Source organism: Ursus maritimus, unplaced genomic scaffold, assembly GCF_017311325.1.
Source record: "Ursus maritimus isolate PB19 unplaced genomic scaffold, ASM1731132v1 scaffold_2, whole genome shotgun sequence".
Classification (NCBI taxonomy): Eukaryota; Metazoa; Chordata; class Mammalia; order Carnivora; family Ursidae; genus Ursus; species Ursus maritimus.
In genome coordinates, this window is record NW_024424452.1 from 77,129,665 (window position 1) to 77,157,374 (window position 27,710).

General features: G+C 39.9%; 1 protein-coding gene across 1 annotated transcript; it reads right to left on the bottom strand.

The window, feature by feature from the left end:
• Positions 1–545: 545 nt before the first annotated feature.
• TNFSF4 (TNF superfamily member 4) lies at positions 546–26,365 on the bottom strand. Its single transcript, XM_008696397.2, has 3 exons — positions 26,156–26,365; positions 2,532–2,580; positions 546–1,008 (listed from the first exon to the last, which is right to left on the bottom strand). Exons 1-3 carry the CDS (start codon positions 26,306–26,308, stop codon positions 659–661), a joined length of 552 nt encoding a protein of 183 aa, XP_008694619.1. The 5' UTR covers positions 26,309–26,365; the 3' UTR covers positions 546–658.
• Positions 26,366–27,710: the final 1,345 nt, after the last annotated feature.

A 27,710-nucleotide genomic window follows, 5' to 3' on the forward strand; every position in this document is an offset into this window, starting at 1 on the left:
TTGGAGGCTGGGAAAGTAAGCAGAGTGGTAAAGGGAAAAAAGCCCAGAGCACAAAGTATTCCTTAGCTGGCTGTCTTCAAATCGTGACAGCTGTTCTCAAGATGATTTTCCTTTTGAACTCCACCAAATGAGAGAGGTATTTAGACACTATGCAAACAGGAACTAATTTCATCTTGGAGAGACAGTTTGGGCTGCCAGGGGTTAGTCCACACCGCCTTTGGCAGATTCATAGCCCCTTTCTTGGTCCTCTTCATTTTGACAAAGCCAGATGTCAAATTTCCAGCAAATGGTAGTCAAGTGTCTTTTTCAATAAAGAAAGTTTATTATAACAATTTCCTGACCAATAGAAATAATGTGCCTTAAAGAAGAGGCACCCATTTTCTCATTCTTGTAGAGGTGCCTAGTAGGCTTGAGGCAACCATGAGGGATGAAGGATAGGTGATTTAGAAGACATGAGGATAAATAAAGTTAACTGGTATGTAAAATAAGTTTTAAATATCCCTGAGTTGGGGGATCTGCTTCTGGTCACATCCCGTGTGGCCATATATGGGGGCCTAGGCTAGGACAATTTCTCCACTCCCAAGGAAGAATCAGAGTCCTGTCCAACCCCGGCTCAGTGTTCATACTGGTGCCTGGCTTAGATGTAGCCCTCAGGTCCTCAGTAGGCACAGAATCCACCAGGATTTTGATGAATGAGAATCAATTCCCCACCATTCACCTGAATGTCTTTGTAGGAGGTACTGTGAGTGGTCACGTTAAAGTAGACTTTGTCCTTGAAAGCCAGATAAGCCACTCCAATGGAGTCAACAGATGTGACCTTGCTCAGGGAGAAGAGGGGTTCCCGACCCTTCCGGTAATAAAGGCTGAGGCTGAGCTTCTCAGAGAAGTAGCCCTTCAGGGAGACGAGATAAAACCCATCACAGTTGATGATGATTGAGTTGTCTTGCACCTTCATAGTTTCATCCTTGTTTGGGGATGTGATGATGCAACCTTTCTCATTCTCACATCCTAAGGAGGGGAGGGCAAGAAGAAAAAAAATGATTAGTTAGCACAGCATTGGGCAACAACCTTCCAAATCGTCTAAAAACATGTGAAGAAAGGGTGATAGGGAGAGATTTTGAAAAGAATGAAAGAAAGAGAACATTGTGCATCTACACGAGGGTTGGAGTCTGCTTCACCTGTGGAATGGAAGAAGAGGCAAAGCTAATAATACTAGTGGCCAAGAGAGTTTCAGATGGGGTTGGGATGCAAAAACTGAGAGATTACAGCAATTGGCAGTAGTCAAAACAGACCAGTGGCAGGAAATGGAACTTCGAGATTTCCCTGATTTTTCAAAACCAGGAGGGGTTGGAAACTTCAGTGCTTCCTTTCTTTGTCAATGGAGAGACAGGGCAAAGGGTAGCAGGGGTGCCCCCTTGCCCGGGTCTTGCATACCACCTTCACACAAAGCAATTGCTTGTTAGCACTTCCCTATCCTCTCTCCACCTGACCACGAAATGCAAATTTTTCATATGCCGGGGACACGAGACTTCTCAACAGCATTTACTACTGGCCTTTGCTAGCAGTCATTAAGCTTAATGGGCTCAGTTCTGCTCAGTAAGATGCAGGTGGAAGTGCTCCAGAACACAGACCTGCTTCTCCATTTTGCTTTCTTATTGCTAGTTTTTCCTGGAAAATGTCTTGGGAAGAGTTGCCACCACAGGAGAAAAAAAAAAATGAGGGTTGGGAGAGGACAGAGATTGTTGGCTGTGGTAGCTTCATGTAGGGCCATTCCAAGTGTAAGGCAAAAAGACTGACTTTCTTTTATTCCTGCCTCACAATATCATCCTGAATGGCCAAGCAACCACATCTCAGATTCCCCACTTTGGCCCATGTCCCTTAGTGATAGGACAGAACAAATCTCCACTACTGGGCATAATTCAGTTAATTCTTGCTTTGCACCAGGCCCAGGTGACATAGTTTGAAGTGAAAATGAGGACCACTTATGGAAGGCAAGATATACTTCCCTTCAGACTCGGAAGAATTTAATAAATAAATGAATATCCATATAGAAACTACTGGTGATTGTCCTAATTTTAATCATGGATCCAAAAAATGCTATCCAGGTAGTTAGAGGATCACCTTGTCTTCATATCCAGGACCCCCCCCAACTCTCATTAAGACAAAATCTTGTCCTATAATTGATTTAGTGGGAAACAATGTGTCGTAAAGTCAGACAGCCTTGTGAGAAGTAAAGCCTTAGTTTTCTTACCTAAAAAATGAGAATAATTCCTACTCAGAGGGTTCCTGGAAGGATTAAGAGAGGCATATAAAGTGATTAATACGGTGACAAGCACATATTTGGTAACTAATTACTCCCTTTTCTTCTTTATACACCTTCCTTGTACCTAATGAAAACAGCATGCAGGTTCTAACAATTGCAGGATTTCATGCTTCCCAAAAGGTAGGGAGAGATTCTGTTTTCTGGAAGAAATTAAGAGACTAGAAGGAAGATTCTTTTTGAAAACATGAATCAATTGAACCATACTTACTGGTAAATTGTACTCTGATACTTTGAATTGGAGGATACTGAGGTGGCACCTGAAGGAGGAAAAAGGATATATTTTTAGGAAAAAAAAAAGTGAGCAAATGAAATTGACAAGTTATATCCTATGAAGCAGAAATGCAGGACTATGGAAGGAATGACTTGACAAGAGACTTCGAGTTTTCTATAAAGATTAGACCCAGACTTCCTACCTGCCCCCTTGCTTTTCTATAACGTCTCCTAAGATAAGTTACGAGTATTCTGCTCCATCATGCAAACATCTAAGATCTGTCCCCACTTCTGCCAAACTCTTCTCTGGTATATTGTGGCTTTCTGAGTCCCGATTTCCCATTTTGGATAATGGAGCTTTTAACAGTCATCTTAAGAAAGCCATGCAGTCATAGAGATCTCCTCATGAAGAAGGCTGTGACCAATGAATCCATCATGGCCATAAACTCCCAGAATGTACTGGGAGTGAATTCTGGAAGCTTTCTAGCTGTTTGTTCATTCACTGCAATGCTGGAATAAGATTGTACTATTTTCAGTTCACATGGGCAATAGAAACTGGTCTAATCCTTCAGTAGATTTGAGTGTATATATTTCTAACACTGTCTTTTTCTCTTTTGTTTAATGAGTTGAAAAATCTAACTTGAATCAAGTGAGTACTCAACAGCAAAAGAGAAGTAAAATAATGAAGAAAGGAAGCCTGATAAATAAAATATCTATAGTAATTTAATGGTTAAAAGAACAAAGCAGTTTAATATGGAGGAAATTCCCAAATATATGAGTGGGGAAAAAAGGCAGAATGATATACAAAATATATTACATTCATGTTAAAAATATTAATAATGCATGTATGGGCATTAAATATATCTGAAGAAATACTAAGAAAACAGGTCATAAGTGTCGCCTCTGGAAAATGGAATTGGAAGCCTGAGGTCAGGAGTGGGGGGACACTTACTTTTCATGGTCTACTTTTTCATATTTTAAAAATTTTTTACCACGTGTTTGTGTTACCCACTAAAAAAGGAAATTAAAAACAAAACCAAAACCAAAAAGCACCACCTATTTCTCCTGCCAAGAGCAACATCTCTTCTCAAAGGTTATTTTTGGCAAGACATTCTGATCAAAGGTATGGGGAGGGATTTGTTTTCATGCCTTGGGGTGTGGAATCCCTGCTTCCCAGTCTCCTGGCACACTAGTGGCTAAAGTGAATTCCACTGGGACTGCCCACACAGAAGAGGAATCCCCTACTTCCCTTCTAAGTCAAATCACAAGCCTTACCAAGCTGAAACCAACAGGCAGCATAGGAAGAAGGGAAAGCCTTTCTGAAGCTTGCCAGTGGGTGAACCTCAGAGGCAATTTTAATTCAGTGGTGAGCACATGGATAGAGGTGTTGACTTGGGATGACTTGAGAGTCTATGGTTCTCTCCCCTATTTGTGATGGCAGAATTAGTGTCCTTCATGCTTAAGGCAATGTTCTGGAAGAGGGCCTCTCAAAGGGCATATTACACTATCACCATAATCCCCTAGGTAAATAAATGCCCCCACTACTCTCCAGCTGGTTGGTCCCAGCATGAGTGGCCACATTATTAAAATCAGAAGCAGCCTGTGGAGTAGCACAAAGAGCACAGGGCTCTCAGCACAGGGCAACCTCGGTGTTAATGTCAGCCAGGCAGGTTCAGTGTCATCTTCGGCAAATTTCATAACCTCCCCAGAAGTCAGTTTTTTCATGTTTAAAAATTATCAGAAGATCACAGGCATTTCTTCCAGCATTAACTGTCCAAGATTTAGTTTTTAAAAGTTGCAATTCAAAGTCAATTTTAATAAAAGGGAAGAACACAAAGCCTCTTCATCCATATTTACATCCAGTTCTCAGATCTAAAAGTCCTCATGATTTAATTTGACTGACTCTGCAAAATCTCTAAAAGGTCCCTACAAATCAAAGAAATTTCTGAATGCTTTGAAGTACCCTGGCAAAGTAGGGTTGGTAGTAACCAAGAGAACATTCTCTGAGACCGCAATGCTGAGAGGCAGCAAAGAAAGCACACATGACTTCCTGTCTAGGGTAGATCTAACAGAACTCCAGACTCAGGCTTCCTGTTCCTTCTCCCGAAGATTGCCCAGTATTAGACGTTTACATATTCTCAGAAGTCTCCTACTAGCATCAATACCTTCAAATCCTGGCAATGTTGTGAAATAAAATAAGATGTTCCTTCCTTTCTCTTGCTCCCTGCCCTCTCACAACTTTTCCCTTCATCCTCCATATTTGATTACTTCATGCTCGCTACCCCACTGACCTCCACAGTGCCCAATCCAAGACCCTTCATGGCCTGGCTCCAACCTCCTTGTCAAGCTTTATTGCCACATATATCCTGTGTCTTATGCTCTAGCCAACTGTTTTCTCATCTTTTTGCCCTTGACTAGAGCCTGGTAGGATGAGACAGAGATCACAGACTTGGGAGTCAGATCAGTTTCAAATTGTGACTTATCTAGCTTGGTCCATTTGGAAACTTTATATACTGTTTTTTTGAGGGGGGGTTGTTTGGATACAAAACAGTGCTATGTAAGATCTTTTTTTTTTTAATTCAAATTACCACCCACCTCCCCTCCAGAAACCCTCAGTTTATTCCCTATAGTTAAGAGTTTCCTATGGTTTGCCTCCCTCTCTGTTTTTATGTTATTTTATTTTTCCTTCCCTTCCCTTATGTTCATCTGTTTGGTTCCTTAAATTCCACATATGAGTGAGATCACATGATATTTGTCTTTCTCTGACTGACTTATTTCATTTAGCGTAATACACTCTAGTTCCATCCACGTTGTTGCAAATGGCAAGATTTCATTCTTTTTGATGGCTGAGTAATATATCATTATACACACACACACATATATACATGTAAATACATATATATGCATATATACATGTAAATCCATATATATGTGTATATATATCTATCTGCACATATACATGTACATACATATATCTGGACACATCTTCTTTATGCATTCATCTATTAATGGACATCTCAGCTCTTTCCACTGTTTGGCTATTGAGGACATTGCTGCTATGTTGCATGCACGTGCCCCTTCAAATCAGCATTTTTATATCCTTTGGGTAAATACCTAGTAGTGCAATTGCTGGCTCATAGGGTAGTTCTATTTTTAACTTTTTGAGGAACCTCCATACTGTTTTCCAGAGTGGCTGTACCAGTTTGCATTCCCAAGAAATGTGCACAAGAATTCCCCTATCTCCACATCTTTGCCACATCTGTTATTTTCTGAGTTGTTAATTTTTAGCCATTCTGACAGGTGTGAGGTGGTATCTCATTGTGGTTTTGATTTGTATTTCTCTGATGATGTGTGATGTTGAGCATTTTCCATGTGTCTGTTAGCCATCTGTATGTCTTCTTTGGAGAAATGACTGTTCATGTCTTCTGTCCATTTCTTAACTGTATTATTTGTTTGAGGGGGTGTTGATTTTGATAAGTTCTTTATATATTTTGGATACTAATCCTTTATCAGATATGCCATTTGCAAATATCTCCTCCATTCTGTTGGTTGCCTTTTAGTTTTGTTGATTATTTCCTTCACTGTGCAGAAACTTTTTACCTTGATGGGTCCCAATAGTTCATTTTTGCTTTTGTTTCCCTTGCCTCTGGTGATGTAAGAAGTTGCTATGGCCAAAGCCAAAGAGATTTATGACTGTGTTCTCCTTTAGGGTTTTGATAGTTTCTTGTCTCACATTTAGGTCTTTCATCTATTTTGAGTTTATCTTTGTGTGTGGTATGAGAGAATGATCTAGTTTTATTCTTCTGTATGTAGCTGTCCAGTTTTCCCAGCACCGTTTGTTGAAGAGACTGTCTTTTTTCCATTGGATATTCTTTCCTACTTTGTCAAAGATTGGCTGAACATATAGTTGTGGGTCCATTTCTGTGTTCTCTATTCTGTTCCGTTGATCTATGTGTCTGTTTTGTGCCAGTTCCATACTGTCTTGATGATTACCGCTTTGTAATACAACTTGAAGTATGGGATTGTGATGCCTCCCACTTTGCTTTTCTTTTTCAAAATTATTTTTGCTATTTGGGGTCTTTCCTAGTTCCATACAAATTTTAGGATTGTTTGTTCTAGTTCTGTGAAAAATGCTAGTGTTATTTTGATTGGGATTGCATTGAAAGTTTAAATTGCTTTGGTAGTATAGGCATTTTAACAATGTTCTTCCAGTCGATGATCATGGAATGTTTTTCCATTTCTTTGTGTCTTCCTCAATTTCTTTCATAAGTGTTCTACAGCTTTCTAAGTACAGATCTTTTCCCTCTTTGGTTGGGTTTATTCCTAGGTATCTTATGGTTTTTGGTGCAATTGTAAATGGGATTGATTTCTTGATTTCTCTTTCTGCTGTTTCATTATTGGTGTATAGAAAGACAACAGATTTCTGTATGTTGATTTTATATCCGGTGACTTTGTTGAATTCATGTATCAGTTCTAGCAATTTTTTGATGGAGTCTTTTAGGTTTTCTACATAGAGTATCATGTCGTCTGCAAAGAGGGAACGTTTGGCTTCTCCCTTGCCAATTTGGATGAATTTCATTTGTTTTTCTTCTTTGATTGCTGAGGCAAGGACTTCCTGTACTATGTTGAACAACAGTGGTGAGAGTGGACATCCCTGCCATGTTCCTGACCTTAGGGGAAAAGCTCTCAGTTTTTCCTCATTGAGGATGATACTAGCTGTGGGTCTTTTGTATATGGCCTTTATGATTTTGAGGTGTGTTCCATATATTTCTATTTACTTGAGTGTTTTTATCAAGAAGCGTGCTGTATTTTGTCAAATGGTTTTTCTGCATCTATCGAGAGGATCATATGGTTTGTATCCTTTCTTTTACTATTTTGTGGTGTATCACATTGATGGATTTGAGGATATTGAACCACCCCTGCAGCCCAGGAATAAATCCCACTTGATCAGGGTGAAGAATCCTTTTAATGTATGGTTGGATTTGATTAGCTAGTATCTTGAGAATTTTTGCATCCATGTTCATCAGGGATATTGGTCTGTAATTCTCCTTTTTAGTGGGTTCTTTGTCTGGTTTTGGAATCAAGGTAGTGCTGGCCTCCTATGATGAGTTTGGAAGTTTTCCTTCCATTTCTATTTTTTGTAAAAGCTTCAGAAGAAGAGGTATTAATTCTTTAAGTGCGTTGTAGAATTTTCCTGGGGAACCATCTGGCCCTGAACTCTTGTTTGTTGGAAGATTTTTGATTACTGATTCAATTTCTTTGCTGGTTATGGGTCTGTTCAAATTTTCTACTTCTTCCTGTTTCTGTTTTGGTAGTTTATATGTTTCTAGGAATTTATGTATTTCTTCCAGATTGCCCAATTTGTTGGCATGTAATTGCTTATAATGTTCTTTTATAATTGTTTGTATTTCTGTGGGGTTGGTTGTGATCTCTCCTCTTTCATTCCTGATTTTATTTACTTGGGTCCTTTCTCTTTTCTTTTTGATAAGTCTGGCTAGGGAGTTATCAATTTTGTTAATTTTTCAAAGTAACAGCTCTTAGTTTTGTTGATCTCTTCTATTGTTCTTTTAAATTTCTCTATCATTTGTTTCTGCTCTAATCTTAATTATTTCCCTTCTTCTGCTGGTTTTAGGCTTTATTTGCTGTTCTTTTTCCAGGTCCTTTTGGTGTAAGCTTAGGTTTTGTATATGAGACTTTACTTCCTTCTTGTGAAAGGCCTGTATTGCTATATACTTCCCTCTTATGGCCGCCTTTGCTGTGTTCCAAAGGTTTTGGACTGTCATGTTTTCATTTTCATTAGCTTCTTTGTATTTTTTTAAATTTCTTCTTTAATTTTTCTGGTTAACCCGTTCATTCTTTAGTAGGATGTTCTTTAACCTCCATGTATTGGCAGTCTTTCCAATTTTTTCTTGTGGTTGACTTCAAGTTTCATAGTGTTGTGGTCTGAAAATATGCATGGAGTGATCTCAGTCTTTTTTTTTTGTACTGGTTGAGGCCTGATTTGTGACCCAATATGTGATCTATACCTAAGAATGTTCCATGTGCACTCGAAAAGAATATATATTTTGCTGCTTTAGGATGAAATTCTCTGAATATATCTGTTAAGTCCATCTGATCCACTTTGTCATTCAAAGCCATGTTTCCTTGTTGATCTTCTGCCTAGATGATCTGTCCATTGCTTTGAGTAGGGTGTTAAAGTCCCCTGCTATTATTGTAGTATTATCAATGAGTTTCTTTAAGTTTGTTATTAATTGATTTATATATTTGGTTGCTCCCAATTTGGGGGCATAAGTATTTACAAATGTTAGATCATCTTGTGGAAGATGGCATTACCCCACTCTCTTGCCCCAGGGAGGGAAACTCACGGCTGCCACTGTTCAGGAGGACCTCATAGAATAAATAGGCACCCTTATTATAATATAGTGCCCTTCTTCATTTTTATTACAGTCTTTGGTCTAAAATCTAGTTTGTCTGATGTAAGTATGGCTGCTCCAGTTTTCTTTTGATGTCCATTACCATGATAGATGGTTCTCCACCCCCTCACTTTCAATCTGGAGGTGTCTTTGGGTCTAAAATGAGTCTCTTATAAACAGCATATCAATGGGTCATTTTTTTATCGATTCCGATACCCTATGTCTTTTGATTGGAGCATTGAGTCCATTTACATTCAGAGTAATTATTGATATGAATTTAGTACCATTGTATTACCTTTAAAGTCACTATTCCTTTAGATTGTCTCTTTTCCTTTCTAGTCTTTGTTGCTTTTGGTCTCTCCTGCTCAATGGGGCCCCTTTAATATTTCTGTAGAGCTGGTTTACTGTTCACAAACTCCTTTAGTTCTTAATTATCTTGGATACTATATCTCCTATTCTGAATGTCAGCCTTGCTAAATAAAGTATTCTTGCCTACATATTTTTCCCATTCAGCACATTGAATATATCATGCCACTTTCTTCTGGCCTGTCATGTTTCTGTGGACAGGTCTGCTGCTAACCTTATGTCTCTATCCTTGTAGGTTAAGGACCTTTTGCCCTAGTTGCTGTCAGAATTCTCTCTTTATCTTTGTATTTTGCAAGTGTCTTGGTGACCTGTTTTTGTTGATTTTGAGGGGAGTTCTCTATGCCTATTGGACTTGAGTGCCTGCTTCCTTCCTCAGATTAGGGAAGAGACCTCCTGCCCCTTTTTCTCCCTCTTCTTCTTCTGAGACTCCTATGATACAGATATTATTGCACTTTGTGGAATAGCTGGGTTCCCTAAGTCTATATTCATGATCTAATAGTTTTCTTTCCCTCCTCTTTTCAGCATTATTATTCTCCATAATTTTATCTTCTATATCACCTATTGGTTCTTCTGGTTCTTCTATCCTCATTGTGATTACATTCAGTCTATTTTGTATCTCAGTTATAGCATTTTTTATTTCAGCCTGACTAGCTTTTAGGTCTTTTATCTCTGTAGCCAGGGTTTGTCTGGTGTCTTCTATGCTTCTTTCAAGCCCAGCTATTATTCTTATAACTGTTGTTCTAAATTCTTGTTCAGATATATTGCTTATATCTGTTTTGAGCAAATCCCTGTCTGTGATTGATTTCTTCTTCATGTTTCTTTTGGGGAGAATTCCTCCATCTTGTCATTATGTCTAAGTTTCTGTCTTTTGTGTGTATGAAAGCTTGCTATGTTTATTGCTCCTGAGAGTAATGCTATATTAATGGCCTGTCACTTCAGGAAGTGTTTCTGGTGTATGCTTTGTGCACTCTGCTATTGTATTTTGGCTGCTCTTTCCCCCAGGCCAATCCTCTGTAAAGTTCCTCCTTGCTTGCAGTAGGGAGTATTTGGTATTTGGACCTTTAACTAGATGTGCTTTGATTTGTTTGTTAAGATAAGCCTGGAAAAAAAAAAAAAGACTCTGCTTCAAGAAAAGAGAAAAGAAACGGGAACCAGAAAGCAAATAAATAAACAAAAAAGTATAAGCCTGATTCCCAAGAAAAAGAAAGAGAGAGAGAGAAAAAAAAAAAGCCTGATCCCAAAAGTGAAAAAAGGAAACAAACAAACAAGCCAACAAATGAAGAAAAAACTATAAACCTAATGCCAAGGAAAAAAAAAAGAAAATATTTTTAATTTTAAAAATAAAAAAAAATATTGGTAGGAGAAGGAAGGGAAGAATGAAGGGGGGGGTAAACAGAAGGGGGAATGAACCATGAGAGACTGTGGACTCTGGGAAACAAACTGAGGGCTTCAGAGGGGAGGGGTGTGGGGGATTGGGATAGGCCAGTGATGGGTATTAAGGAGGGCACATATTGCATGGAGCACTGGGTGTTATACACAAATAATGAATCATGGAACATTGCATCAAAAACTGGGGATGTACTGTATGGTGACTAATATAACAAAATAAAAATGGGGGAAAAAATCTGTTCCTCTTTCTACCGGAACTGAAGCTGATGCTTGGGAGCACTCTATGATCAGTAGACTTGGTACATGTGGGGGGGCCTGTTTTGGTCTTCTGAGGGAGAGGCCCATTGTGCTGGCTCACAGTCTAACCTGCGCTAATAAAGATCCCTCATGAGGTGCGGGGGAGCAGGGTTTGGTGTAAGTGACTCCAGCCTCCACTGGAGGTGCTATGTTTCATGCTAAAGTCCAACCATACTTGGGGGGGCTGAGGTGTGGAAGATGACATTACCCCACCTCGTCCCAGAGAGGGAAACTCACAGCTGCCGCTGTTCAGGAGGCCCTCAAAGAAAAGTGAACAATCTCCTCTTCTGTGTCCCAGGCTTTCGCCAGACCCTGGCCTCAACCTGTCTGGCCCAGCCACTAGCATGCCCAGGGTCATAGTTCTCCTGTGTTTTATCTCTGGCCAGTGGCTGGGATTCAAAACAAAAATCCTACAGTACCTGGCAGGACAGAAGAAACTTTCAGTGGTGCACTGGGCACCTTTCTGTTTCACAAAAACAGTCTGGAAACATTATGTATTATTTCTGAGCATTAGTTTTCAGCTCTATGAAAATAAAGCATAATATTACTATTGGAATATTCCAGATGACTGTGAAGTTTAAGTAAGATAACATGTGAATGTACCCAGCAGTTAGTCTGGCAAGCATTTGAAAAGCACTCACTTTCTTTGTTCTCTCCACCAAAAATATCCCTCCATCTGTGTCTACTGATTAAAATATTACTGCCTTCAAGGCCTAAATCAGATCCCTGATTTTTGGCTTCTGCACTCGCATTCACAGCCAGTATTTAAAGTCACTGTATTCCCATGGATGTTTATAGAAGTTTTGTTCATTATTGTCAAAACTTGGAAGCAGCTAAGATGTTCTTTGGTAAGTGAATGGATAAAAAAACAAAAAACAAAAAACAAAACCTGTGATACATCCAGCCATTGTACTATCATTCAGAGCTAAAAACAAATGAGCCATCAGGCCATGAAAAGAGATGGAGGAATCTTAAGTACATATTACTAAGTGAAAGAAGCCAATCTGAAGAGGCCACATACTATATGATTCTAAATATATAACATTCTGAAAAAGACAAAACCACAGAGAGAGTTAAAGATCAGTGATCGCCAGGAGTTAGGGAGGAGGGAGAGATGAATAAGTAGAGTACAAAAGTTTTAGAGTAGTGAGACTATTCATGATACTGCAATGTTGGGTATATGACGTCATTCAGTTGTTAAAACCCATAAAATGTACAACACCAAGTGTGGATCCTAATATAAAAAATAAAATAAAATAAAACAAAAACACTCTATTGACTTCCATTCTACCATCATTGGATATAAGTCTCATCTAAATGTGTGACCCTGGTAAATGGTACTACCTTGCTGATTTTCAGTTTTTCATCTGTAAAATGGAATGATAAAATCTATATCTTAGAGGATTATTGTGAAGATTGAATGAGCTAATGTTTTGTGAATATTCAGCATGTGGCCTGGAACAGTGAAAGGAGTTGACAAATGTCAGCGAGTTTTCTTGGATGCACATGGAAGACAAGATCCATATCATGTTCTTAATTTATTTTGTGCAACATTACTTAAGCCTCATATTTGACTATGGAATGAAGGAATTAATAAAATAATGAATAAAGACTACCAAAGTCCCTGAAATATTAGCTTTCTAGCTCTCTGTAGCCCAAAGAAACTGTACAAAAGCATCTGGGCTTCATGAGAAAGATTACCAGAAAACAGTCAGAAGTTACTTCTTTTACTCATATGAAAATAAACCTGGTCTTTTTAATATCAAGAAAAGCAAAATCCTCAGATCCTTTCCAAATGCTAAAAGAAATGGGAAAATAGCAAAGGTCCCAGAGCTTCCATGTAAGAACAAGATGTAGAATAAAGCTTCTTCAATCTGGAAAGTCTGAAGAGCCCACATCATTCTCAAAGTATAATCCTGATGTTTGAATGAAGTGGTCTCAGAAGCATGAGTATAAAAAAAATCATCTCCTTGATGCAAACAAGAAATTTTTTTTCTACTGAATTATTCAATAATTGATTGAATAATATGATTGTCATATTATTTGGTGGTTTGACACAGCATCAACAATTACTGAGTATCTGTTGTATGGCAGGCATTAGATTCAAATCTGGGAACACAAAAGAATAGAACAGACAGTTCTTATTTTGACAAACTCATATGCCAGTTGAGGAAATAAAACCCTCCCTCTACATAAAACCTTTGGTAAATGTCAATAGACAGTGTATCCCATAAGGTTCCAGAGAACAGAAAAATCACTGCAGGCTTTGGCAGCTCAAGGAGGAAAGACCTGGACAAAGACCTTGAAAGACAGAAAGGAACCAGATAAGCAAAAGACATTCTATGGAAGAAAAGTTTAGGAATGAGACTGTTCTTGGTATTCAAGAAAAATAATAAAAATTCATTAAGAACTTACAACATGCCATGCACTAGGTTATTCTTACTCACATTCATTGCTTCATTTGCTGTGCAAAATAATCTTAGTAAGTATGAATAATAATTACCCATGTTTTGCAGATAGGAAAATGAGAATCAGTGTTGTTAAGGAATTGCTCACGAATAAACAGGTATTAACTTGAGTTTGGTTGAACTCCAAGTTCTTGATAATAACCCTTCTCTTATCCTGTACTTCCTTAAGAGGGAAAAAAAAAAAAAACCCTATGAAAACATTTGTCTGATGGTCCAAGATTAATTTGAATTATTTTCATCATCAATACTGATCAGGGCTAATATATTAGGTTTTAGATAGTTGTTAAAATATTCAGATATATCTCAAAATATCCAGAAGTTCTTCAGAAAAAAAAAAATCTCTTCAGCCAACTCTTCAAGGTTGCCTGCATAGTACAGGTTGGCAAAACTTTTAGCTCAGCTCTGATTAGGTACAATTGTCCTGGCAAGGGGCAGCAGACCCATGAATAAGTATAAAGTAGGCAGCAAGCAGGTGCTGCAAAGAAGAGCCAGAATTAGGTCCTTTCTGGCCTCTCTTAGCATCTTGAGCACTGACTTGTTCAAGAACAGGGATAGGAAACGTCTGATGTCTAGTGTTTACCTCACAGTCTGTACCATGTTCCCAAAAAGGTGATGCTTATTTAAAGAGCTCATCTTTGGAGAGTGTGAGTTTCTAATTCTGACTCATTGGGATGTGACATGAGGCTGCCAACTTCATACTCTTTTGGCAATTGTCCTGGAGAGGGGCATCTGTGGCAGGAGTCAATGACACTCATCAGGGGCGCCTGGGTGGCTCAGTCATTAAGCGTCTGCCTTTGGCTCAGGGCGTGATCCCAGAGTCCTGGGATCGAGCCCCATATCAGGCTCCTCTGCTGGGATTATGCTTCTTCCTCTCCCACTCCCCCTGCTTGTGTTCCCTCTCTCGCTGGCTGTCTCTCTCTCTCTCTCTGTCAAATAAATAAATAAAATCTTAAAAAAAAAAAAAAAAGACACTCATCAAATATGAAAGCAGGAAGTGGGTTCTGCATTCACTATGTGGGCCTTGCCCTTCCTCACTTGATATCAGGATGGTGTCAAGATCCTACGTGGGACTGCACTGGGGTGTGAATCAGTGTTGGATGGTGGGGAAACAGATCTTTGATGGGGACTCTCCACTTCAGCATGCCACCTCCACTGGGATGTGAACCACTCCTTCCCCCACCTTGGGCTTCATGTCAATAGAGGAGACCTGAGAGATCATGAAAGCACAACTTCACAAGCTGTCAGGGATGTTTCAAGGAGCCTGAAAAGAAAGAGGGAATTTTCCATACTTGACTCATTACAACAGGCTGGGGAAGTAGACTCTCATCCTGGTGCATTTCATGTGTACTCAGTGGAAACAGCCTTCCCTGACAAAAGGGCCCACCTCTTATCAGGGAAGTTCATAAGCCCATTCAGAGAAAAAAAAAAAAAATGGGAAGAAAGGGCAAAAACGGGTTCTTTGGCCAGAGAGGCTTTCTCTATTCAGAAAACCTCATCCCAAAAGGTATATTTCTTTTTTTTTATAATAATATTTTTTATTATATTATGTTAGTAACCATACAGTACATCCCTGGTTTTTGATGTAAAGTTCCATGATTCATTAGTTATTGTATAACACCCAGTGCACCATGCAATACGTGCCCTCCTTACTACCCGTCACCAGCCTATCCCATTCCCCCACCCCCTCCCCTCTGAAGCCCTCAGTTTGTTTCTCATAGTCCATAGTCTCTCATGCTTCATTCCCCCTTCTGAAAGGTATATTTCTTAAAGACGAAAATATGTGACTTTGAGAAACTCTTTGAGTAGTCTTTTGTGATTTAATGAACACAAAGAAAAGCCATTTTAACTGTCATCCAAATTCCCTCTTCTCATGGCTTCCAGCACATTTTTGCTGTAATCTTTCTCTTAATGTTTATTCTCCTCTCTACTACACAGCCCATATGATATCCTAAATGTAGCCTCCTCCCTCTAACCACTTCCACTCTTCCTGCCAAATTTACTTAGTAATGGATATCCCTCAGCGAGGCACTTAGTGACCCTCTCCTCTCTATCTCTGAGAAAAAGAACTGTGGTTTCATTGCCTGAATGCTTAGCAGTTAACAAATTCCTAAGAGGACTCTGGGTATTCAGGTAAACAACCAAATGAAGCAAAATCATCTGTGTGATATGAGCACATTTCAAAATTATCAGATTAACCTAATGCAACCAATTCTTTATATCTTCAAGTGAAAGATTTTCTTATATCAGGGTTTCCTTTTCCACATTAACTGGGGAAGTCCTCAAAGTACACTGGCAGAAGGGTCTGCCAACTGATTTCCAAGAACTTCCTTCCTCACCTCAGTGATTGAGTTAAGTCTCCACCATAATATCCTTGTAGCAGCTTAGTCTCACACCTGGAAGGGTCAGTTTATAATGTACCCACTGCATTATCATAAGTCTTACAATGCCTCAAACATAATGGCGTAGTAAATAAATGTTTGCTGAGCTAAGGTGAAACTTAGACCCTTAAACTATGCCCAGAACTTAGCCCCTTACGCTATGCCCAGACCTTAGCTGGTGGCTCCATAATCACGTAATATCTGACATGGGCTCTAGCCAACACTATATATAGCTCAAGGTTTTTTTAAATTGCCCTGTTCATCCTTGAGTACAAAGGGAGTTGCAAAATTATTACAATCAATATCTTTCTATTTGAAGTCACTCATTCGCCATCTCACTTGCTGTACAAAAAGGAAGGACCACTGCTTTGGGAGGGCAACGTAGTAGAGCAGTTAAGGCGTTGGTCTGGGAATAGGACTCCTGGGTTTTGTCTTAAGCCAGAACAAGTCCTTTCCCTTCCTCAGTTTCTAATTTCCTCGTCTGAATGTCCGCCCTCAGTTAAACTGCTAGAATAAGCAGTACTTATTCACACTGTGGCCTAAGCAATGCCTACAGGCTCTTCCATGTCAGAGAGTAGGCAAATCACAACATTCAAAAGAGAAATCCCAAGAGACTGGGTGATAAGAAGACCTTTTGAACAGAAGATCTTTTCAACACAGTAAATCCCTCTACTGTAATAAAAGCAGCAGGCCTCCTCCCCAAGTGGCTCCCTCTGATGGTTAGTGAACAATCAAAAGTATCTCTAGTTTTGTTTGTGCAGTGAAGCTCTTAGCCTCATTTGCATGAGCTGAAATAATCCTCAACCTATATTCTGGTGCAAACTGAGATTGGTGACTGGTAAAAATCATCAGCGGGATGATGATGGTGGTGACAATGACAATGAAATATTTAACCTAAAGCCTTCCTAAGGTGTGGTATAAAGATAAATAGGTAGGTAGATGGATGGATAGATAGATAGACAGATAGATAGAATCATAAGCATAGGAATAGATGTAGATAGTGGAATATTATGCAGCCATAAAATGGATGAAATCTGGGGCACCTGAGAGGGCTCAGTCGGTTAAGCATCTGCCTTCAGCTCAGGTCATGATCTCAGGGTCCTGGGATCGAGCCCCACCTCAGGCTTTCTGCTCAATGGGGAATCTGCTACTCCCTCTCACTCTCCCTGTGTTCTCTCCCTCTCTCTCTCCCTCCCTCTCTCTCTCAAATAAATAAAATCTTTTTTTTAAAAAAAGGATTAATTCTTGCCATTTGAAACAACATGGATATACCTAGGGGGTGTTATGCTAAGTGAGGTAAGTCAGACAGAGAAAGACAAATACCATATAATTTCACTCATATATGGAATCTAAAAAAAAAAAAAACCAAATGAATAAACAAAAGCAGAATCAGAGCAATAAATACAGAGAACAAATTGATGGATGTGGGGGGATGGAAAAAATGGGTGAAGGGGAGTGGGAGGCATAGGCTTCCAGTTACAGAATGAATAAGTCACGGGAATACAAGGCAAAGCATAGGGACTGTAGTCAATGATATTGTAACAGCATTGTATGGGCACAGGTAGTGAGCTTAGCAAATGCATAGAGAAGTTGAATCACTATGGTGTGCGCCTGAAACGAATGTAACATTGTGTGTCAACTACACTCAAATTAAAAAATTTTTAAAGAAGAAAACCAAAGCCTTTCTGATAATGAATGGAAGAGAAACAAAGCACCTAATGCAAAAGAAAAGTATGCTTGCTTTACAATCTCAGTCAAGAAACTAGGTATTGAAGCAGGTTGGTGGCTTTCTGTGAAAGTTCCTAGTGAAGTTCTTACTGTACCCTACTTGGTTATCCAGTACTTCTCACACACTGTGTGATTGTTTCTTTAACTGTCTCGTTTCCCCACTGTGTTGGAAACTCTGGAAGGAAGACCATATGTTGCATACCACTGCTTCTCAGTGTCTGACAGGTAACCGTTACTCCATAGATATTGTTAAACAAGTAAGTGAATAAGTGGTTTGTAGTGAATTGAATAAGTGTCCCCCCATCGGTGTCCACCTGGAACCTCAGAGAGTGACTTCATTTGAAAATAGGATCTTTGCAGATGTAATTAGTTAAGGTAACATGAGGCCAACTAGATTAGGGTGAGCACAAAATCCAATATGACTGGTGTCCTCAAAGCAAGAAGAGAGGACACAGTGAGACACACGGGGAGACGACCAGGCAGAGATGGAGGCGGAGCTTTGGGTAATGCAACTACAAGCCAAGAAACAACAACGACTGCGACTGCCAGGAGCCACCGGAAGCCAGAAGGGCAAGGTGGGAGTCTTCTTGAGAGCCTTCAGAGGGAGCATGGCCCTGCCAACTTCTACCCTCCAGAACTGTGAGAGAACACATTTCTGTTGCTTTAAGACACCCAGTTTATGGTAGTATTTTTGTGGCTGCCCTAAAAAACTAATACATTGTTGAATAGGTATTTGAAATAGTGAGAAAATCACACTATCACATTAAAGTAAATCTTTGATTCAGAGTGTGATGGAACTAGAAAGGCCCAGGGAGATTATGTAGTTGAATCTCATTATTATTTTTTTAAAAATAGCAATAAAAGAGAGAAAGTAAGGCTCAGAGAAATAATGAGTTAGTGCCCAAATTGAGGTCCCCTTTCTTGTCTATGAATATACCACACATGCAGTACTCCGTCTTATAAAAATAACCTATAAGGTATTATGCGACTGTTAAAGCTTCATTGATCATGTTAACAACATCTGCATAAGTAGATTTAACTCTCCTCTGAAAAAGAATCTTCTTCCTCAATACCAAGTCACAAATCTTTCCCTTAATTTTTCTTCAAAAACTACTAATGTCAGAAAAAGAAACAAATTTCAAAACAGCCAGACAAAATTTTTAAAGCTTAGCGTCATGAAGTCATGGCCAAGTGTTATGGAAAGAGACAGGACTAGAATTTAGACCCAGTCTTAGTTTCTTTTATTTTTTTTTTAAGATTTTATTTATTTATTTATTTGAGAGAGAGAGAGAGAGAGCACAAGCAGGGGGAGAGGCAGATGAAGAGGGAGAAGCAGACTTCACACTGTGCAATGACTCGGATGCGGGGCTCAATCCCAGGACCCTGAGATCATGACCTGAGCCAAAGGCAAATGCTTAATCAACTGAGCCACCCAGGTGCCGCACCCCACCCCCCACCCCCGCCCAGTCTTAATTTCTATCCCTGACTTTTCTACATAAACCTAGGCAGGTCTCTCATGCCTCAAATTTCCTCGTTGCAAAACTGAACACAGATATCCGTCTAACTTCCTCCAAGGTTGTAATGAATTAGAAAGGACAAAAGTAGGGAAAAGATCTGCAAAAAATGAGGGGCTGTTATTGCAGGAGTGTTACCCCTCAATTATCCCCCCCAAAAAGAGCTTTGAGTTCCCAGTTTTTGTCATACCAGATACTGGGTCAGGTCAAGAACTTTCAGGGCGTTGGAAGCTGAAAACATTAAGCACCCAACACACGAGTAATTCAAAATCTATTTTGTATTACTGCGTATAATGTGTACAATGTGTTTTACAGATTATTTTATAACCCAACAGGTTTTTATATTTGCCCGTAATGACTGTTTTGCTGCTTGCTTAGGACATTTTGTGATATTGTTGTTTCGTACAGATCTTTGTTTATGGTTTGTGTGGGTCTCCAGCCCCATGCCCTAGCTATAGCTACAGGGAAGCCCAGCTTTGAGGGTCCATCGTTTAAACTCATGGGACCCTCACTTCCCCACAGATACAGGGCAACACTTTGGGAATGATGGCTTTCTATCCACAAGCGCTTATTACATTAGTGTTGGGAGCATTAAAGTTGAGTCTATTTGTCCATTTTTCTATCAGTCAGAGTATGTTCTTAAGTAGTGTTTACATGTTATCAAAGCTAGACAAATTTATACAAATTCATAACCCATCTGAGGTACATTTTAGAATGAAAGGTCTGCTGAAAGGAAAAATAATTTTTAATTATGCTAGTCAGATCCCCAGTGTTTCCAGTATTGTGAACAAGACAACATGCCTTTTCCAGATGATTTTCTACGCGATTTAGTAACCAAGTCATTACAGAATTGGATGAAATATATCAAACTTAGTGGGGGGGGAATGGAACAGGCCATGTTCTGACTATGTAATTTAGGTCTCTGAACCACTGTCAGACACTAACCCTAAGAACACCATATACTACCTTCATAAATTCTCCTCTTCACCCTTTCTTTCTTCTCTAACGCAGTCATGAGCTCTTAGAAGTCTACGTTCAAAAATGCTAGAATTATTACAAGGATTTGTTTGTTTGTTTTTAATCCTAAAACTTTCAGTAGCAAAGTCAAGCTTCATGAGGTTAAGGGTAACCTTAACTATGATATGGTTTCTGAGGTTTGAGTTATGGGGTGTTTGTCCATATGGATAGGTGCCACAAAGTAAACATTTAGTGTTCCTCTGCCTATGGATGCATGTTCATGACTAATAATACTCTCAGCATTTACAAAGCTCGGTACCACAACATTCCCTCCTCACAGAAGCCAAATTCAAATTTTGGAAATGATTAAATGGGCGCTCTGGGAATTTCACAGAATTTACCCAGGGTCACAAGTTAGAAGGCTGGACCGAACGAGGAATCTGGTTCCTGGTCCAGCACACTGTCGTCTACACCCCAACAGCTCCTTCAGAAATTTGAGGAAATCTTTTGTAATTTCATATAAGGAAGTGTTTTAATTCCTTCGCTTGAAAAAGTGTGGATATCAAAAGTGTGGTGACGACAAAGCACAAAAGCTATAGGATGTCAGGACCACAGGTTTCACCTGTGACTGGGGACTAATCTTTCTACTCTGTATTTCTGTTGTTTCCTTTAACTCACTAAATAGAGCATGAAAACAGCATTGTACATGGTTCCTCTAACCTAGCTACCTCCAGATTAACATTCATTTTCCATGAATAAAGAATCCCTGAAGAGGGTGGAAAGCTGCAGTTTTTATAAGATTAAAGGGCACAAAATTAATTCTTATTAAAAGAAATCGAATTGGGAGGGCAGAGTGGTCAGCCCGGGGCAGGCTGGGTCTACTCCACGCTGGTAGCTAGGGACCGAGGTCAGAGAAAAGGAAGCGGGAGATTATACTCCTGGGTCAATACCGAGAGCCGTTCTGCTCACTTCCCAAATCTCCTCTGTGTGTGTATGTATTTGTTTCTATATCCATATACATATGTGGCATTTCCAGCATGATTTCTGTCCAAATTACTCTGTCCTGTGTTGAGCGCATGGGTCGGAACACGTATCTAAATTTTTCGTTTAGAAAATATCACTACTGTGTAAATAGTGAACAATATCAGGCTCCCCGACAGTGTTCATTCTCTTACACATGGATCAGCTCTTGGCTTCCTGCGGAAAGTTTTCTAATCTTAACTCCTCAGGAGAAGAGAGTAGGCTTTCTTTAAAAAAAATCGTAAATCTGATAATGGTTAGTTTTACTGTGGTGCCCCCTAGTGCTGTAAGAGATTTGACTCACTCTCTTATTCGCCGACACATAGACCACAGGAGAGAAGCGAAAGTTGGAGAAGCAACAATTCTAGTAATTTTTCCTGTATTCTCTTTTGCGTAGACTACACTAAAGTGTGCTCCCTTCGCATGAGTCACAAGACCCTTGGTGATCTGCCCCCGCCTAGGTTTTCGGCCTCACCTTTTGCCACTTTCCCCTATGAACACTCAACTTCAACCACTCTGAACAAATTGCGGTTCTACGGAGGAAGCCTTCTGACCCTGTCCAAGGCCATCAGCTCTCTTGTCCATTTAAAGAATTTCCACTCCTCTTCTAATATCAGCTGAAGCATTACCTGTTCCCCCAGCTTCTACCATCTCTGAGGTTCTGGGGTTTTATCTGTAAATAGACTATGTCTAATGCCTGCTGAAAAATCCGAAGATTCTATGTATTTTTATTCATACCTCCCCTGAAAAGCTGAAAATACTTAATGACAAGCTCAGTTCAACACTTCAGATGTTTCTTTTTCATTCTCACAGAATTGCTTATGAAATGCAAACTCGGATATATTGCAAATCACTTATTTGCCCATCTGTCATTTAAGAAAAGAATTTCTAAAAAATGTGTTAGATTACATGGGGACACATTTAAATTGAGCTAATCCGAGATGAGATTTGTTCAGGCAAAAACACCTCTTTTTCTTCCTAATTGATACATAAATTCCAAGTTCTAGCCTGAAACTTCACCAGGAAACTGTGAGTTCTGATTCTGGGCATCACTGGTACAGAACAGATCACTCATTTTCCAAGTACCCCCCACTTCTGTTCTTCCCAGCAGGAAAAATGGTAAGAGTGTAAACCTTTCATTGTGAGATTCGCTGAGGAATTATCACTAACGGCCCTCACGTATATAAAGTGCTATGGTAGAGGTGGTACGAACCTTGGAAAAGGCCTGGCTTCTAAAGCCCTGAGACATGTGGATATAATTCTTTCTTTTTTCTTTTTGAAGATTTTATTTATTTATTTGAAATAGAGAGATAGCAAGAGACAGTATGAGCGGGGAGGCGTAGAGAGAGAGGGAGAAGCAGTCTCGCCACCGAGCAGGGAGCCCAACGCAGGGCTCGATCCCAGGACCCTGGGACCATGACTTGAGCCCAAGGCAGATGCTTAACCAACTGAGCCACCCAGGTGCCCCATGTGGATATACTTTATGAAAGCTTCGTGCATTATAGGTCAGATTTTTTTTTTCTTCTTCTTTTTTAATTTATTTTTTTTATTATGATATGTTAGTCACCGTGCAGTACATCATTAGTTTTTGATGTAAAGTTCCATGATTCATTGCTTGCGTATAACACCCAGTGCTCCATGCAATACGTGCCCTCCTTAATACCCATCACCGGGCTAGCCCATTCCCCCACCCTCCTCCCCTCTGAAACCCTCAGTTTGTTTCCCAGAGTCCATAGTCTCTTGTGGTTCGTTCCCCCTTCTGTTTACCCCCCACTCTTCCCAGCTGAAACTACAGATACAACTAGGAGCCTGACACTTTAAATGACAGGTCCCAATAAATATCCAAACAATGTGTATTGGTTTTAGTGAAAGAAACACTCAGTTTTATAACTCGTATCATGGACGTTCTTCTAGGGCAACCACATCTCTCCCCTTTTGAAATAAGGCATTTAGCTAACCCAGAATAGATGTATAGATAAGTACATGATAAATAAATAAGTACAGATTACAAATATATGTGCAAAATTTATTTCCTCCAGTCCCTTCTTAAGAAGCAGGAAATTCATAAGCTTAGACACAAAAATCTATTTACTTATACATAAACTACATACTCACAGGATATTAAGCTGGAAGAGACCTTTCTGATCATGTGATCCAACTGCCTTGTGTTAAAATGAGTAAATCAAGGCCCAAAGAGGGAAGTTACAGGAGGAGTGGGTATGACCTATCTTTTTTTCTAGCATCTCAAAAACTAAAACTTCTGCTTTTGGGGCGCCTGGGTGGCTCAGTTGGTTGAGTGTCTGCCTTCGGCTTGGGTCATGATCCCAGGGTCCTGGGATCAAGCCCCATGTCGGGCTCCTTGCTCAGTGGGGAGTGTGCTTCTCCCTCTCCCTGCCGTTCCCCCTACTTGTATTCTCTCTCTCTCTCACTGTCTCTCGCTCTCTGTCAAATACATAAATTTAAAAATCTTAAAAAAAAAAATTCTGCTTTTCACATAAGTACATACAACTTAATAGAGTTGTGAAAAAACACAGGTTACTAAATAAATTTGATTGAAGGGAAAGTCCACTGTCATTGAAGTTTAATAGTTATATCTGTATTTTTTTTTACAGAGTTGTACATGGAGGCAGTTATTTTATAAAGCTGAAAGTTAAATCTAGGAAATAAGAAAAATCATGATTATTCTCCAAATATGTTTTCCTACAATAAAAGAGATCCAGTGTAACTGGTCAAATGATCAGCATTTCAGCTCAATTTCACCCCTCAGTCACATCACTGGAATATTAGGTTTTATAAAAGTAGAGGTTTGATTTACATCACCACCAGCCCTATCCTTTAACCAAAATTCCCATCTTATCAATGAGTTTAGGAAGGCTACCAGTCTACGTCTGTTTTTCAATAGCTACACTACACCATTCTGTCTCTCTCTCTCTCTCTTTCACACACACACACACACACACACACACACACACACACACTGCCACCACCACCGTTTGATCAAATTCCAGGGAGAACACACATGACCCATCTATGCTATCCTTCCCCCTAATAGACTACATGAGATTAAATGTAAGGACCCATTGTGCTGCCCTGGGTCCTACAACAGTACAAGAAATTATGTTAGCTACAGCAGTCTAGCTAAGAAATAAGAAAAAAGAAATTAAATGTGATGTGAAGCGAAGAATTTCAAATATCTGCGCCAAAAAAAATCTGTACCCCGAGTATATGAGAGCACATTTCTTGAGCCAGCAGCTCTAACATACCTCCTATGTCTTTGGTTCCATTTCTGTGCCAGGACCAGAGAAAGCTAATTCTCTCCCAGAGATCGGCTCAGTGAATTCTAGCATCCTGGAAACCCGCACTTAGCTTTCCCTCCAGGCTCTGTCACAGAGTCTCTGGGTGACTTGCCAGAAAGGACCCCTCTCCTTCTCAGCATCTCTTAGGTATTAACAGTCTGGGCGGTCCCACCACCAGCTGGCTATATATCTGTTTCACCTTTTCCTCTGTCCTGCTCAGAGCCCCAGTGCAATTGCTGAGCCTTGACTGGGGCCATCTGTTCTGTCTTTCCATCACCCCACAGTGTAAGGAAATATGTAACACTGTGGTTGTCTGAAAAAGCACTCTCAGGGCTCCCAGACCTGGTGAATGCACTCAGCTGTTCTATTTTTGGTCATTCTCTTTGTTTTCTTCTCAGAAAAGCCTAATTCCGGTCTATGTCTTAGGCATCCTGCCATGGACACGTTACTCCTCCCCCATCCCTCCCCCCTAATTGCCTACTCTAATTTTATCCAAGGGGCTCTGCACAGAGAAGGAAATGTGTGACAAGACCAAGAGAGGACTGGCACATTGGTGTGCTTACTAGTCCGCAGACTCGACATGACACCAGCTACACTCCTGGAATTTAGGAACATGAGCCCTCTCTGCGGTACACTGATCACAACCACACTCCCACCAGCCTCTGTGCACCAAAAACCCCTACTTCCTGTAGACAAAGACAAGCCCAGGCATTGGTTAGGACTCTGCTTATCTTATCCTGGTCTAATTTGAGGTACCCAGTCTTTGACATGGCCATGAGAAATTTAAGTTCCCCTTATTTCACCTTTACCAGGGAGAGACTTTTCTAACCTAAAGTGACCTGCCAAGAAAACAAGAATTATCAGACTAGCCCCACCAAGGGAACATGGGAAGATGATACATTTATTTTCTTTTCAGTGGAATCTCTTGCAGCCAAGAACATCCTTAAAGACAAAATAATGTTTGTAGATATAAACAAGTAAATAAGAAAAAATAATGTAGAAGGAACCAGAACAAAGAGAAGGAAAAAGGGAAAGAATATCTTGATTAAGTGGGAGAAATGCTTAGAAAGATGATCACCCACTACAGGATGTACTGGACAAAGTGGAAAAAGACAGAGTGATATCTGTAAGTTGCGACTGGTGCAGAAAGACTGAAAAATAATCTTTGATTAAGTTATTGGGGTAAATATTTGGCCTTGTGTGAATATGCACATGAACACACACTTCTCTGCCCTTAAAATCCATAGGTTAGCTATTTAAAGGACTTGATAGTGGTACCTTCAGCATTCCTCAAAAAGCAAATCGCCCATGGGGTTTATGAATACAGTGGGAAAGTGGAACCGGTCCCTTCCTTATTTCCCTTTTATATAAATTCCCTGATCAGATGCTTACTAGCAGAATGAGTAAAGCAAGGGTATCAGTGACTCCAGGCTTCGAAGTGAGAGCTCATAAAGGAATACCAGGATTTTTGCATTGCAAAAGGAAGAAGAAGAAGAAAGAAGAAGAAGAAGAAGAAGAAGAAGAAGAAGAAGAAGAAGAAGAAGAAGAAGAAGAAGAATCCAGAAGCAGTGCCCTTGCCCTACATACCTCTGCTGTGCCCCACCACTGCCACTACTGAAAAGAAGGAAGGAAAGGAGAGACAGGAGGGTGTTTGACCACACTTTACGATCACTGAGGGGCAGATGAGGGCAATGAACAGTTTTGGCACCGGATTATTTCCAAGTGACTGGAGCTGCTGGAGCTGCCATCAGCATGAGCTGGAGGAAACAAAGTGCCCAGTGGAGCATCCATCTTACCTGGGAAGCATAGAAGTGCAGGCAGATGTAGGTGAAACACAGGAGCAGACCCAGCCCCTGAATTACGGCTGCCACCAGCAATAGCTTGTTCTTCTGGAATCTTCGCCCTGGTGTGTTTCCCACATTGTCGTCCAGGGGTTGGACCCCTTCCATCTTCACAGTATGGATGCAAGGAAGATGAAAACTGTGGCAAAGGGGAGCCTGAGGGAGACTGACCTCTTCTCCACAAAGAAGGAGATGAAGGGAAAACAAAGTTTATCAATCAGAAAATACACAGAGGTCCCAGGACCAGAGATAAGAGGCAATTGAAAGAGCAGAACGCACTCTCTCAGTTTTAACACTGCAGCTTCTGCAGGCAGGCGGGGGAACTTCTTTGTGACTAATCTGAATTTCCCCTTTACTTTCTTTCTTTTTTTTTCTCTGGGCTAACAGGGAGTTGTTTTTGTGGCATTCCAGTTCTGATTTGAGTGACTGTGAAATGACAGTCATAAAAGTGTGCTAATTTCTTAATTTCTCATTGCACCAGTAACCAAATTGTGGGTCACTTGATAGAGATAAAAATCATCATCCGTTGATGTAGGAGTTCCTCCATCCCTTCCCTGAGGTGTCTTAAATCATAGAAGAGATTTGAGGAAATGTTGGACTTAATTTCTCATCTGCACTTTATTGGGTAACTAAGCATTGAATCATTGTACAAATATATATATATATGCACACAGACCGTTCTTGAAAGAGAGAAAAGAAGAAAATAAGATGGTGGTCATGTAGCAGTAAAGGAGTAAGATCCTCTGGGGTTAGTACATTACATTATAATAAATACTGAGCCTCCACTATTGTCAGACTGTGCTAGACGCCTTACAATCTTTTTCTCATTTGATCTCTTGAGGCAGATTTAGTAAACATTTACGTGATTAATTTAAAGCATAACAGAAAAGAAACAGAAGAGTATCCTGACTTTTTTCCCCTTCCTTCCACTTTTCCTTTTCCTCTTACATAATTTTTGCATGAATGAAGAAATGAACAGATTGTAATAGACTGTTCCTTCCTTTGAGGTCAGGGGTGGGACTCAGAACTTGGCAAGTGAGAGTATTCTATCAATAGACAGGCACTACTTACCCTTGGCACTGAAATAAATGATATAATGAAATAAATGATGAAATGATTTATAATGTCAAGTCCAGATTGACAAATATCTACGGGATACGTAGTAAACCCAATGCTGTACTGGAGGACATGGGGGTGCTGGTGAGGGGGGAAGTTTGAGGTAGAATTCTGTTTCTTCTGTGGGCAAGTAGGTCTCCCTAAGCTCCCCGTGAGCCGTTCAACAGATATTTAAAGAAAGAATGGAGGAAAGACTATTTTGATATCAACAATATGAAATGCTATATCAACTTAATTTTATAGACAATGAATATGAGGCATATTCCAAAAAGAAACAGTTTGTGGAAAATGGAAAGTACTTTTATTATTACAGCATAAATCGAAGAAAGTATGAATTAATATCCTCATTATAAATCATTATGCCTTGCGCTTGGAGGACACTTTGGTCTTCAGA

What these genes read in the sequence shown, in the direction of transcription:
- TNFSF4 (XM_008696397.2), bottom strand. Translation starts at nt 26,308, where the DNA reads ATGGAAGGGGTCCAACCCCTGGACGACAATGTGGGAAACACACCAGGG. An exon ending in TGCACTTCTATGCTTCCCAG is followed by an intron (nt 2,581 to 26,155) that starts GTAAGATGGATG and finishes TTCCTCCTTCAG; the next exon opens with GTGCCACCTCAGTATCCTCC. An exon ending in TATCAGAGTACAATTTACCA is followed by an intron (nt 1,009 to 2,531) that starts GTAAGTATGGTT and finishes TCCCCTCCTTAG; the next exon opens with GATGTGAGAATGAGAAAGGT.